This window comes from Ornithorhynchus anatinus, chromosome 19 (assembly GCF_004115215.2).
Source record: "Ornithorhynchus anatinus isolate Pmale09 chromosome 19, mOrnAna1.pri.v4, whole genome shotgun sequence".
NCBI lineage: Eukaryota > Metazoa > Chordata > Mammalia > Monotremata > Ornithorhynchidae > Ornithorhynchus > Ornithorhynchus anatinus.
The window spans coordinates 3,294,476-3,308,528 of record NC_041746.1 but is presented as its reverse complement, the minus strand read 5'-3'; the positions used below and the strand labels follow the sequence as shown (position 1 = coordinate 3,308,528).

General features: G+C 46.1%; 1 protein-coding gene across 10 annotated transcripts in view; it reads left to right on the top strand.

Annotated features, from left to right (window-relative positions):
* CEP170 (centrosomal protein 170) overlaps nt 1-14,053 on the top strand; it is an 88,306-nt gene that overhangs the window by 60,039 nt on the left and 14,214 nt on the right. For 9 of the 10 annotated variants that reach the window (XM_039914830.1, XM_029046915.2, XM_029046914.2 and 6 more), the window contains 2 exons: nt 2,498-4,300; nt 9,449-9,683. In XM_039914830.1, coding sequence (XP_039770764.1) covers nt 2,498-4,300; nt 9,449-9,683 — 2,038 coding nt within the window. The remainder of the gene's footprint in view (nt 1-2,497; nt 4,301-9,448; nt 9,684-14,053) is intronic. The other variant, XM_039914831.1, reaches the window with a different exon arrangement.

Genomic DNA, 14,053 nt, shown 5'->3' with positions numbered 1-14,053 from the left:
CAGTGCTCGGCACATAGTAAGCGCTTAACAAATACCAACATTATTATTATTATTGGTAGGTGGGATTCGGGCCTGGAGGAGTTTACAATCTAATGGGGCAGGGGGCAGACACAAATAAATTGTAGGGATGGGGAAACAACCAAATTTAAAGATATTTTACATAAGGGCTGAGTAGGGAGTGTGTGTACCTATATGCTTTGGGGGTGAGGACCCAAGAGCATAGATGTTGTAGTACAGCGAACAATGGAGGAGTTGAGAGATTAATCGGGGAAAACTTCCTGGAAGAGGTGTGATTTTAATAGGGTTTTGAAGATGGAGAGAGAAGTGGTCTGTGGATGTGAAAGGGGAAGGAGCGAGAGGGACGAGAGCGAGAGGAACAGTGAGTTGGAGCGGAGGGGAGTGCGGATAAATTAGAGGGGAGAGTGCCTTAAAGCAGATGGTCCAGGGATGGTTACCAGCAGTAGTGGGAAAGTTAGGGGAAGAGGAGAAATTGGGAGGGAAGATGAGTTTTGGACACATCGAGCTTGAAGTTTCAACGGGACACACAAGTCGCGATGTCCTGAAGGCAAGAGGAGAGGCAAGATGACAGAGGAAAGAGGACGAGGCTGGAGAGGTAGATATGGGAATCATCCACATAGAGACGGTAGTTGAAGCCAAGCCGAAGCCTTGGGAATGGATGAGAATGGCGCGGGTGTAGCCTGAGAATCTAATAGCAGGAGACCCAGAATTGTCTTGGGGACCTTCACGGTTTGGAGGTAGGAGGCGGAGAAGGAGGAGGAGCCCATGAAAGAGACTGAGAATGAGCCGCCAGAGAGACAGGAGGAGAACCAGGAGAGGACCGTGTAAGGGAAGCCAAGATTAGATAATGTTTCTAGGTGACGGGGACAGGCCGTAGCCTCCGATTGTCACCTCCAGTTTAATCCCAGGGTTCATTCTTTCCAAATGCTAATTTGAAATCAATTCCTTTTGGCTCTCGTGTATTTGAAATGTGCTATGTTAATTATTCTGCTACCCAAAGTGAGAGGAATACATACCATTAATGTGATATCAGTCATCTACTAAAAAATTCGCAAGTATTAATATTACCATAATTCTCTGGGGGGATCAGAGCAATTTGCTGATGAGGGCAAATGGTATTATCCTCATTTTACAGCTGAGGAAATTCAGGCAGAAAGGTTAAGTGACTTGCCAAAAGAATCAATTATAAAATTGTCAGGCATTAGAGGTGTGAGAAGTGAAATTCTACCACAGTCTTCTGAAAAATGATGGTTCAGTGGACCCCATTAGCCCCCTTCCATTACATCAAGTTTCGAGACAATTTGGAAGTATTAAGCTGAGGTAGAATGTTTGCCCACACCCAACCTGCTTTTCAATATTTTGTAATTTATACAGTCTTAACGTCGGGTCGAAATGGATCTAGAGAGGTCAGCCGCTCCATCCCCCTGCCTCTGGGCAACACTGCACCTAAACACTTGGGAAGATGAGAGTCTGCTTGTAAAGAATTCTAGAGAATGAAAGCCTGCAACCTCACTGAACGAGCCATTCTAGCGTATCACCACTCCAGCATCGGGATCATCCTTATCTTGACCCCAACCCCTCCTTGTGCCGCCTAAGACCATTTCCTCTTGTTCAGCTTTCAGTGGTTACAGAGAGCAACAGAGAATAGGGAGCGGTGATGCCCAGAGGCAGAGGGATGGACTGGCTGACCTCATCTACCCGTATCAAATTGTGCCTCAGCTTTCTCCTTTCAGATCAAAGACTCCCATTTCTTCTCCCCATGCATTTTGTTGTCCAGCCCTTACATCTCCTTCCTGGCTTTCCTCCGAATCCTCTCCAAGCTTATCAAGTCCTCGTTTTAGTTTGGACTCCAGAACGGACGCAAGTATCGAATCTAGTGTGTAGGTTACCTCTAAGCATCAATATGGTATATATAAAATAATACAAGTTAATCAGGTTGGACACGGTCCCTGTCCCACATGGGGCTCACACTCTTTTCCCCATTTTTACAGGTGAGGTAACTGAGGCACAGAGAAGTGAAGTGACTTGCCCAGGGTCACATAGACAAGTGGCAGAGCCTGGATTAGAACCCAGGTCCTCTGACTCCCAGGCCCAAGCTCTATCCACTAAGCCATGCTGCTCACGTACGCGCGCACACACACACACCACACACGAGTATGCCTCCAAGCATTTTAGTCATCAACGGTATTTAGTGAGCACTTATTGTGTGCAGAGCACTGTACTAAGCGCTTGGGAGAGTACAATACAACCGAGCTGGTAGACACATTCCCTGCCCGCGACGAGAGCTTTTCCTTTTTGACTCGAAGGCTTCGTCGCTCACCTGCGGTCAGCTCGAAGTTCCCTCTCGACCCCTACGCCTTTCCCTGGCGTTCTCGAACGGAGCTAGGCCACCCCTTCCCATCCTCTACTCGGTTAAGACGATCCCTCGCAACGGCGCGTGGCTCGTCGCCGATCTTTCCGTCTCGTTTCTCCCCCGCAGAGGCCGACGTCCGCGAATCCGGCGTCTCGGTGCGTAGTACCGGTTCGACCACTTCCTTGGCCAGCCAAGGGGAGAGGAAGAGTCGGACCCTGCCCCAGCTTCCAAGTGAGGAGAAACCGCCCGAGTGTCCCAGGGGAAAGACCGTGTCCCAGAGATCGGAGATCGGGGAGAAACAAGACACGGAACTTCAGGAGAAAGAAGCGCCCACTCAGAAGGAGAAATCACTAGATGGCGACCCCAGGTTGCTCGGGAGAGCGAACAGGACAGCGAATGGCCAGGCCCTAAAAAGTGGCGGGGACCACAGGGTCCCGTTCCTTGCGGGCAGCTGCTCTCCCGGGAGAGAGAAGAGCGAAACGGGCAGGGAAGAGTTCACGGTGAAGCAGGCGCTGGCCAGGATTCACCAGCAGGAGCAGGCCCAGCGGACCCCGACCGCGTTAGCGTCCATCAGACTCGCCTCCGGTTCGGATAGAAGCAGGGAGGAATCTCCTCGGCAGAGTCCCCACGCTCAAGAGAGAATCGCCGGACCTGCTGGAGGTAAAGTAGAGAGGGCAGCCCAGCTGGAGGGAAAGAGAAGGAAAACGGAGGAGATTCTGAAGAGTCAAACCCCGAAAGGACTGGGCGGGGACAAGAAAGACTCCTCCAAGCCGTTAGTGAGACAAGGGAGCTTCACCATAGAGAAACCAAGCACAAACGTCCCGATAGAACTCATTCCTCACATTAATAAACAAACCGCCACTCCCCCGTCGCTCGCCCTGACCCCCGCGAGCCGATTACGGGAGAGAAGCGACTCCATGGACACTGACTCCAGCATGGACACCACCCTCATTTTGAAAGACACGGAAGCCGTCATGGCCTTCCTCGAAGCCAAACTCCGCGAAGAGAACAAGACGGACGAAGGCCCCGACACGCCGAGCTACAACCGGGACAACTCCATCTCCCCCGAGTCCGACGTGGACACGGCCAGCACCATCAGTCTGGTCACCGGCGAGGCGGAAAGGAAATCGACCCAAAAGCGAAAGAGCTTCACCAGCCTGTACAAAGACCGGTGCTCGGCCGGGTCCCCGTCCAAAGACGTCCCCAAATCGTCGTCCTCCAGCGCCCGCGAGAAGGCGGAGAAGAAGACGAAGAGCCGGTCCGGCGACGCCGGGTCGAGGGCCGAGGGCCGCAAACTCCGCCAGCCCTCGGTGGATCTGACGGACGACGACCAGACGTCCAGCGTCCCCCACTCGGCCATCTCGGACGTCATGTCGTCGGACCAGGAGACGTACTCGGGCCGACCGCACGGCAGGGCCCCGTTCCCCTGCGTCGACGAAGGCGGGCCCTCCAAACCGGAGGGCGGCAAGCTGGCCAAGTCCAAGACGTCGCCCGCGACCCCCGGGGCGACCGGCAAATCGACGACCCTCCCGAGGCCGAGGCCCACCAGGACGTCGCTCCTACGCAGAGCCCGGCTGGGCGAAGCCTCGGACAGCGAGCTGGCCGACGCCGACAAGGCCTCGGTGGCCTCCGAGGTGTCCACCACCAGTTCCACGTCCAAGCCGCCGTCGGGGAGGCGGAACGTCTCGAGGATCGACCTGCTGGCTCAGCCGCGGAGGACGAGGCTCGGCTCCCTGTCGGCCCGTAGCGACTCCGAAGCCACGCTGTCCAGGAGCGGCACCTCCCTGCGTGCCCCAGAAGCCCTCATGAGGAGCGGGGCGAGGCTGACGCCGTCCGAAAAAATCTCTCCGAGAATCAGAGCCAACAGTATTTCTCGGCTGTCCGACTCGAAGGTCAAAAGTCTGACTTCCACCCATAGCTCGCCCTCAGGTAAACCGCATCCCAACTTTTTCAGGGTACTGGATTTTGTTGGTTTCTGCCACGAATTGTCTGACTTTTTTTTTTTACAGTCTCCCCTCCCCTAGCCCTCCTTCTCCACCCCAGAAGAATCAGGCTCGCCCAAATCCTAGGCTCCCTGAAAGTAGCTTTTGCAAGAGACCCTCATTCGTTGGTATTCCAAAATCTTTTGTAGAAAAAGGTGAATATTCAGTTTGAAAAGTTTTTAATCCTGTAACTCTTTGCCTTTTTTAAAAGTCAAGAAGCGAAACCTCACTTCAGGATCCAAGCGTAAAGACCTTATTTAAAAATGGTAATGGCGAGGCTTGGAAAATGAATAAAAAGTTTCAATTTGGATTTAGGGTGATTAGAGACATGGGTTAACGATGGCATTACCCAGGTTGTGTCAGAAACCAATTTTGAAGCAAATAACGCTTGTTATTGCTGTTGAACTTTCCTCCTAGCTAGATTGCTGAAAGGGTTCACCCTGTGATCTGCAAGCTCTGGTTGTCATTTTTCTATGGCATTTGTTGTTAAACATTTACTCCGTGTCGAGAACCGTTCTAAACGCTGGTGTAGATACAGGTTTATCAGGTCAGGCACGATCTCCACCCAACGTGGGGCTCACAGTCAAAGGAGGGAGAACAGGTTTTGAATCCCCATTTTACAGATGAGGAAACGGAGGCCCGGATAAGTGAAGCGATTTGCCCAAGGTGACAAAGCAGGCAAGAGGCGGAGCTGGGATTAGAACCCCGGTCCTCCGACTCCCAGGCCGGGCTCTTTCCACGAGGACAAGCTGCTTATAATTTGAAGGTGACCTGGCTGATTATTAGTGGGCAGATATGATGTAGCTGAAAGACTGATGTGTGAACCTCACCTCTAGAGTTCCCCCGACCCTCACCTATTCTGGGTAGGACTGTTAATCAGTCAACAAAATTTATCAATACCCGAAGGGTGCTTTCCTCCGTTCTAGGCACTTGAAAGTCATTTGATTCATCTCTGTAGCCACAAGGTAGAGAGCATTCGCTTTTTCTGGCCCCATTCTTTTATCTCCCTGCCTTCACCTCCCTGGCTTCACAGTCACTTAAAAGTTGCCCCAGCTCTGATACGTCTAGCAGGTTCATCTGTCCACTGTTGAGGAGTTTGAAATGTCTTAAATCGATAACACTCCCGCTTCGATGTCAACCGGAAAGACGTTTATTGCTAGGTTTTCGAGTGCCACGTGCATTGAGATCCCAGTTCTTGAAGAAATCCGTTTTCCAGGAGCAAGGTGAATCCGGAATACCGTAGGCAGCTTTGGGTTTTTTTTATTTATTTTTTAAAGTTTTAAGCTCTTTCTATGTGCCGGGCACCGTTGTAAGCGCTGGGGTAGATACAAGGTAATCAGGCTGGACGCAGTCTGCGTCCCTTATCCCCCGTTAAGGCTCACGGTCTCAATTCCCATTTTACGGATGAGGTGACTGGGGCACAGAGAAGTTGAGCGATGGCCCCGCGGTCACGGAGCAGCCAAGTGGAGAGCCGGGATTAGGTCTTTCTGACTTCCAGGCCCGTGCTGCATCCACTAGGCTACGCTCTTTCTCTAGTTTCTTCCCAAATGCTTGTGTGGAGATCCTAAGCATGTTAATACAAAATCTGTCCACGGTGTAGTGCTGGGCACACAGTAAACACTCAGTAAATTCCATTAGTTGATATCGGTACCTAGGAAAATTTTCCCATCATCTCCAAGGATTTTTTAATGCTTTCTGCCAGTGTTTGCTGATCCCCTTGTAGCATGCTCGTCCGAGCGCCCTGCACATAGTAAACGCTCGATAGATACGATCGATCGATTGATTTCTGGGCGCATCTGGCCAAAAACAGGGGCCAAAGGAGTTTTAAAAGGTGGCGAAAGTGGTTTGTGTAATCCTGATTTCAGTTTCCCTTGTTGGCAGTCTGCAGATTGCGAGCGTATGTGATTTTTACTTAAAACTATTTTCGTTTTTATCCTTTGGTTTCCACCAGAGGGCGCGTGGCCCCCCTAAGGGATTGGGTCTTTTGGGATTTGATGCCCCACATCAGATGTACTTAGGATTTGAGTCATTCCCAAGAAACCTACCGAAACAACATTTAGTACCCCCAAAAATCAGACTTCTCCAGAAGAAGCCTCTGCCGTGCAACCTTTCAGTATTACAATTCCGGAAAATCGCTATATTTTCCCTCTACCCTCGGTTCTAAAATTTCACGGTGGAGGCTCAGACAATATAACCCTCTGAGAATCCTAATATTGTAGAGTTTTTCGATTGCTTTTACCCTCCCCCCCCTTAATATTTAGAATATCTTTATTTTCTTAACGTAAATGCGAAGGTTTATACTGAACAAAATCGATTTTATTCAGCACAATTCTGTTCCAAATTGCTAGTTTGGAACCTTACTCATAAATATTTAGGAGTCGTTTACTCAATTCTTGAGAAGTTGCCTTTTCCTTTCACTACATGTATTATGTCTGAATCTTTAAATAACTCTATAGGTGTTCTTTCCAAGTAAAAAATAATGCATAAAACAAATTTTTAAAATGGCCACTCTGTTTTCCCGCTCCCTGTAAATCAGGTAAAATCAGGCACCCCATTGGTCTTTCAGAGCTAAACACAATGGACAGTTTTTAATTTCGTCCTTTCGAATCTTCTGTCAGCCCCCATTTCTCCACACCACCCCAGATTTGCTTTCCGGAGCCCCTGTCAAACATCCCCGTCCTTAAATCTTTTTAGACTTAGCCCGTTGCCCGGATCCGCTTCACTGTGTTGGCTCTGCTGTTCGTTTCTGTTCCTCACTTTTCTCAGATGATTCTCGGCGCCTTCATCGATTCAGCAACTAACTAGCAGTCTAGACATCGGAGATTAACATGGTCATAGAATACCCATCCACTCTGGGTTTTGGAAATACCTGAGCAGGCATTAGAAGGGATATCATTATAAGGGGCTACTTCAGGAGTGGCAACAGCCTGAATCAATCAGTCAAACGATCAGTGGTATTTACTGATCGCTTACTATGTGCAGAGCCCTGTACCTAGCGCTTGAATGAGTATGATACAAGAGAATTAGCACACGCTTTTCGTGCCCTTAAAGGGGTTACATCCTAGAGGGAACTAGCAGTCAAGAGTCCGCGTCTCCTGCCCTTGGGCTAAGACGTCCCGAACAATGCGGCCATCGAACCGAAAGGCGGACAGGGCTGCCTTTTTATTTAGAGGAGTAAAAGTTATGCTGGCGCCCACAGATGACCTCGAGCGTTTATCGGCTCTTGACTAGGACGTACAAAATGGGGCTTACTTCCTGAGTGGCCTTACTGATTGTCCCCAGATGGTGACAGACTCGGCCGGATGGAGATGAGAATTTGGTGGTTCTCTCATCGGACTGGCGGCCTTGGAAGTTTTGAGGAAGAGCCACGGAGAGGCCGAGCTTCGGGCCTTTCTGTCACCACCAAGCCTGGGCTCCGGAGAACTCAATCACAGAGCCGAATCAGACCCGTGGAGGCAGCCTAATAGCAGAATCAAACAGTCATATTTATTGAGCACTTACTGTGTGCAGAGCACCGTATTAAGCCCTTGGGAGAGTATAGAGGGATGGGCACATTCCCTGCCCGCTAGAATCCAGCGTCAGACACCTTGTATCTCTCCCAGCGCTTAGAACAGTGCTTGACACATAGTAAGCGCTTAACAAATACCATCATATTAAGCTCAAGGGCGTAGTACGGTGCGCTGCACTCAGTAAGCGCTCAATAAATATCACTGATTGATTAACTGAACCCTCCCAACTGTCAAATAACCACTCAATCAATCAATCATAGTTGTTGAGCCTGCTTACTGTGTTCAGAGCAGCGTACTAAGCTCTCGGACGAGTATAAAACGGCAGAGCCGATAGACACATTCCCTGCCTACGAGGAGCTTACAGACTGGAGGACCACAGAGTATATCGGGAAGTGGGCTAGTCTAGGCTTGAGAGTCAGTAGACTGGACAAAGCGAAACCCCGGCTGTAGTGTAAATCCCTATGAGTAATAGAGAAAATCAGAATTCCCTTCTGGAAGAGCCATCAACTGTCACTGCATGTGATCAAGAGGAGCAATCGCTGACTTCTTTCCAATTTTCCAATGACTTGAGAAAATCGATTGCCTTCCTCTTGGAAGTCTGCCCATTTTTTAATGGTCATCATTCATTAAATTGTTTTCTCCTTCCTTTTCCACTTTGCCACATTAAAGAAAAGCCCTCCAAATCTCCTTTTTATATCCATAGGAGCAAACTCCTACGTTCATGTGGGTTCTGGTATTGGCAAGAGTTTTTATTATTAACCCAAATTTCTGAGGGCAAACACCTCCTTATTTTTAAGGTCGGTAGGCCCCCAACTTTCTTCTACTGTGAGTCCCATGGCAGCATAAATCCTGGGGAAGTGTGATGATCTTTGCTTGAGTCCTGCCGTCCCCAGCTTTTGTATGCTTTTGTTTATTATTTTCCCCGTATGTTTCTGGTGTCAGCAGCAGTGCTATGCAGTGAAGATACTTTTTGCAATTGTTGTGTTATTTACCTTGTAAAAAGATTTATTCCAACCATAGCGTAACAGGATGTTGAATGACAGAGGTAATGTTTTTTCTGCCACAAAAGCATAATTTCTCCTGCAGGAATTATGCAATTTTTTTTTTTTAATGTCGGGGGTGCGGGGGAGTGGGTTATCACCATCTTCATCCTGGCAGTTGTTTTGGCATGTGAAAATCTTTCCTCCCATATGTCTTTCCTGTCATTATCATGTTAAAAATCCATGCATAAGTGAGGAAAATTATTTGACTCAAAAGTGATTGACAACCCAAGTACATTTTTATGAATCGAGCTTGCTTAGTGGTGTATCATTAGTGGAATTGTTCACGTGATTGTTTATTCACCACTGTTCAAGTGACATTCTGCCATGTCTTATTAATCATTCATCATTGTAAATATCACAGAAATGTTAATCTCTTCGGGGCCAGGGAAACCGACAAGTGGGTTTTGTGAGGTCCTGAGGTGTAGTTATCGAACAGTCGTGTGTTTTGTGTGCTTGTAGTGGTGTTTCTGAAGTTGTGATTTTTATGTTATTTCTCTTAAAAGATATTATAATAATTCTTTTTCAATAATTAAACTAATTTAGTAAATTCAAGATGGAGGCGCTTTCCTACTGATTATGCTTCCACCTCAGAAGATGAATTTGGATCAAACCGTAATTCCCCTAAACATACCCGTCTACGTACTTCTCCAGCCCTGAAAACCCCTCGATTGCAGAGCACAGGAGCAGCAATGCAAAGTAGCTCTTCGTTCAAGCATCGGATCAAAGAGCAAGAAGATTACATCCGAGACTGGACAGCTCACCGCGAAGAAATAGCGAGGTTGGTTTTAAGTCGATAACTTCCGACGCAGGGCGTTTTAAACGAATAAATATACCGTAAGTGGCAGGGAGTTCTCAACTGATCCTGCCAAGGGAAGCGAGCCCACGGATAAATGAGATTTGCAGATAATCCAAAAAATCAATTTCGGTCATTCATTTCAGTCTTCGCCCCCACAGCTCCATCCTACCGTGAGCTCGTGGCGGGCAGGGGATGTCTTTTTATTGTTATATTGTACTCTGTCAGCAGTCGAAATCAGGAAGAGTTCTGACGCACACCTCCATCTTCTTTGCTCTTCTGAGGTTGAATGGGAAGTATTATATGACAGACTATTTAGGGGACCGTGTGTTAAATCGCGTTTAATTCCCACCAGCCTTTTTATTAATTCCATCTTCGTAGAAAGGAGAGCTGCCCACCAGATAGAGATCGAGTCCTTTTTAACATTTGTCTATTTCATAAATACGCGCATATACATTCACGAAATGCCATGTGATTCTCAAAGACAACCCAAGTCTCACTCAGGGGCCTACGGCCGAACACATTTTGTGATTTTTATTCTTTTTCCTGCCCAAATGGCTAGTCGCACTTTAAAACCCCACAGTAGACCCTTGAGCGGGTATCTAAATAACACTAGTGTAGCTTTTCTAGGTTTTGAGGCTTTAAAAGGTACATTCATATGAAAGACAAACAGTGGCAAGGAGTAGAGAAGTGATTGACTATTCAGCACATCTACGGGGTTACTCGTAAGTTTGCAAGACGGTGATCCAAGGAAAGACATATTGTAAGGCACCGTGTAATGCAAAATAAAAATTGAGGGAATGTTTCCATCAAAGGCACCTGCTGCTTTCACATCCAGAAATATGTGTGCTGGCAGTGTTGTGTAGCTGTTGGACGGGGATAACGGCAAGAGCAGCTTCACTTAGAAAATCTTTGGCAGGATAAAATTTTCTTTATAGTGAATAAACTCCATGAAGTCTTCGAATCTTTCATTTCTGGCATTATAACCCAGGATTAATCACTTTATAATCAATATCCAAGAGAAGCTCCTTGAACTCCTAGCATATAAAAATAAGGCCCGCTGGAAATGTGAAATCCGTACACAAATGCGAATCTTGAAAAATAGTATCCTGACTGATTCCACGAAGAAAATATGAGGCTAGAGTCGGCTGCTAATATATTAACTGGTTCTCTACAGTGTTTTGATTTGTTAACCTTGTGTTCTGATTTATTCCCTTTAAAATCATTTTATTATAAGAGAAATGGGGAGAGAAATATGATTTGGTCTTGTCACTGCGGAAACTATTAGAAATAAATTTAAGACCTTATCAATTATCAGTGGTAGTTATTGAACACCTTTTTGTGCGCAGAGCACTGTACTAAACGCTTGGGAGAATACAACAATAGAGTAGATAAGCACGATCCCCACCCTCAAGGAGCTTTCAATCTAATTTATAGTGTTAATTCTACAAACTGCCAAATAGTGTAGGGAAGTTAAATATTTTTAGTCTCTGCAGATTATCCTAGAGATTTTGGGGGGATCCTATTGGCCCATTTTGTTTCCTTTTGTTTTCATTTCCCTTTTTTCCTCTTCATTTCCCTCATGGATATACCGCTTCTTTTGGTTTCCTCACTTGTGCTCTTCTTTTGGCTAGTGCTCTCTGAGGCGGATCAGCTTTCCCCAGTGTCCGGTATGGGGAGGGCCTGAAAATTTGAGCTACCCTGACTTTCCCCCTTTTGAAATTCTCTGTACATTTTTCTCTTTTTTAGGTTAGGATTTTCTATCCTGTAGGAAAGTATATTCATAGGTAGAGTGAAAACTATTCTAAAGCAAAGGCTTAAAAGGGTTTAACCCCCTACCCTGGGGTTCAAGTAGTCGGTCTGCTTTGAACGAGAAGACAGAAATGATAAGTTTTTAAAAAATCTTCCGCTATATCGAGCAAGTGGTCATCAGCCCCGGTCATGTCACAAAATGTAATATTTATAAATGGTCTTGGACACTTACTGCCAGACCGAATAGGTGGTGCAACAGGGATATCAAAAGATATGTATTTTTAGTCAAAGGATTAATGGAGAATGCAGCCTTTCCCCCCCCACCAGATATCTTAGTTCTTCATTTTTCCTAATGAACTCACCCCTCCTCTATGCAAATAGCCTCTTGGAAAGCTTTAAAAAGAAAACAGACTTTTGCATCATCTGATGTTTATCTGTTGCCAGTGTCATTTCGATCAGTTATTTCTTTGCCTACTTAATTAGTTTACTTCAGAAAATTGCAAGATAAGATTTTGGTAAATTGGCTAAGACCAAATCAGAGCTTAAATGAATAAAAAAAGATGGAATCGGTGTTTAATTAACCATTTCACAATTACTTTCATACCGCGTAACAGCTATTCATCTCCCTTGGCCTTTACAAATGGAATTGGCATCCATTCTCGTGTCAAGTTAATCTCTTGCCCAGATCCAGTGGAAAATTTTCTTTGTACCCAACTATTTATTATGCCCTCAACTTTTTTACTGGAAAAATCAAAGAGCATGTCTGAAAAACCATTTAGTAAGGACTCTGCAATGTTTAAACAGCTTTTCATCTATTATTAGGGTTTAGTACTTGTTTGGTTTTTTTCCCATGTTTATGAGTTTTCAATTTGTTAGAATGTATATGTATCTTAATCAAAACTAAATCGACTGAAAATTTAATTTCCTGATAAATGATTTGCTATTTTTCCCCAAAGAAAGAAAAATGTTTGGTTTGAGTCCTTGCCTAATAAAACTGTTGATCTTTTTTTCCTTCACTCTCAGTTTCAGAGAGGTAATAGAGGCCGGTGGTTTGGCGACTCGTACTTGAGTAAAAAGGCTAATTTAAAACTAGAATATTTTGATTGCCACCTCAATTCAATCTTCAAGGCAGTGACTGTGGTTCTTTATGGGTCATTTAATCAGAACAATGATCAATCAATGGTACTGTACATTTACTGTGAGCACTCTACTAAGCACTTGGGAAATTACCATACAACGGAGTTGGTAGACAATACCCTGCCCCCAGTGAGCTTGATCATCTAAATATCTCAAAATTACCCAGAAAATCTTAGCCCTACAGGTATGTCAGAGGTGGATGGAGAAGCAGCATGGTCCATGGAAAGAGCAAGGGCCTAGGAGTCGGAGGACATGGGTATTAAATCCTGCCTCTGCCACTCATCTGCTCTGTGACCTTGGGCAAGTCACTTAACTTCTCTGTGCCTGTTATCTCACCTGTAAATGGGGATTAAGAATTGAGCCCCCTGTGGGATAATGGACTGTGTCCAACCTGATTATCTTGCATCTACCGCAGGGCTTAGCTCAGTGCCTGGTAAGCACTTAAGTACCATTAAAAGAAATGTAAGAGCAGAGCACCTCGTAATAATAATAATAATAATAATGTTGGTATTTGTTAAGCGCTTACTATGTGCCGAGCACTGTTCTAAGCGCTGGGGTAGACACAGGGGAATCAGGTTGTCCCACGTGGGGCTCACAGTCTTAATCCCCATTTTACAGATGAGGTAACTGAGGCACCAAGAAGTTAAGTGACTTGCCCAAAGTCACACAACTGACAAATGGCCAAGCTGGGATTCGAACCCATGACCTCTGACTCCAAAGCCCGTGCTCTTTCCACTGAGCCACGCTGCTTCTCGTACTTCATGGAAGAGTGAATTATTTGTGACAGTGGGTATTATTTTAAAAACAAAGCTGCGGATGTAATATAGAAGCATCTGCAACCCCAAACATGATTTGATCTTTTTTTAAAATGATAGACCTCTCATTAAATACTAATGAGGCCAGGGTTCTTCTCAGTTCATATCCTTCTTTTGTCTGTTAAACTGTTTAATTTGTAGTCAGATTATTTTTCTTCCTTTCCACTGGTCTTTCCCTGTCTGTTGAGTTGTTCTTAGATGTACGGTTTGAGAAGGGAAATGTGTTGGTGTAGTAATTAAGTCAGTCAAGCCTATCTATTGAGCACTTACTGTGTGCAGAGGACTGTACTAAGCGCTTGGGAAAGTGCAATAGAATAGATACATTCCCTGCCCACAAAGAGCTTACAGTCTAGAGGGGGGAGACGGATATTGATAAAAATAAATCAACTACAGATGTGGAGATACGTGCTGTGGGGCTGAAAGGAGGAATGAATAAAGGGAACAAGTCAGGATGACGCAGAAGGGAGAAGGAGAAGAGGAAAGGAGGGCTTAGTCAGGGAAGGCCTCTTGGAGGAGATGGGCCTTCAATAAGCCTTTCCCAAGAGGCAGAGGGTTGTCTGGGGGAAGCAGATTGCCCTTTGTTGTCTAAGAACATAAAATCTCCCCCATCAAACCGTTTGCTCCTTGTGAGTGCAGGGATCATGTTGCCTT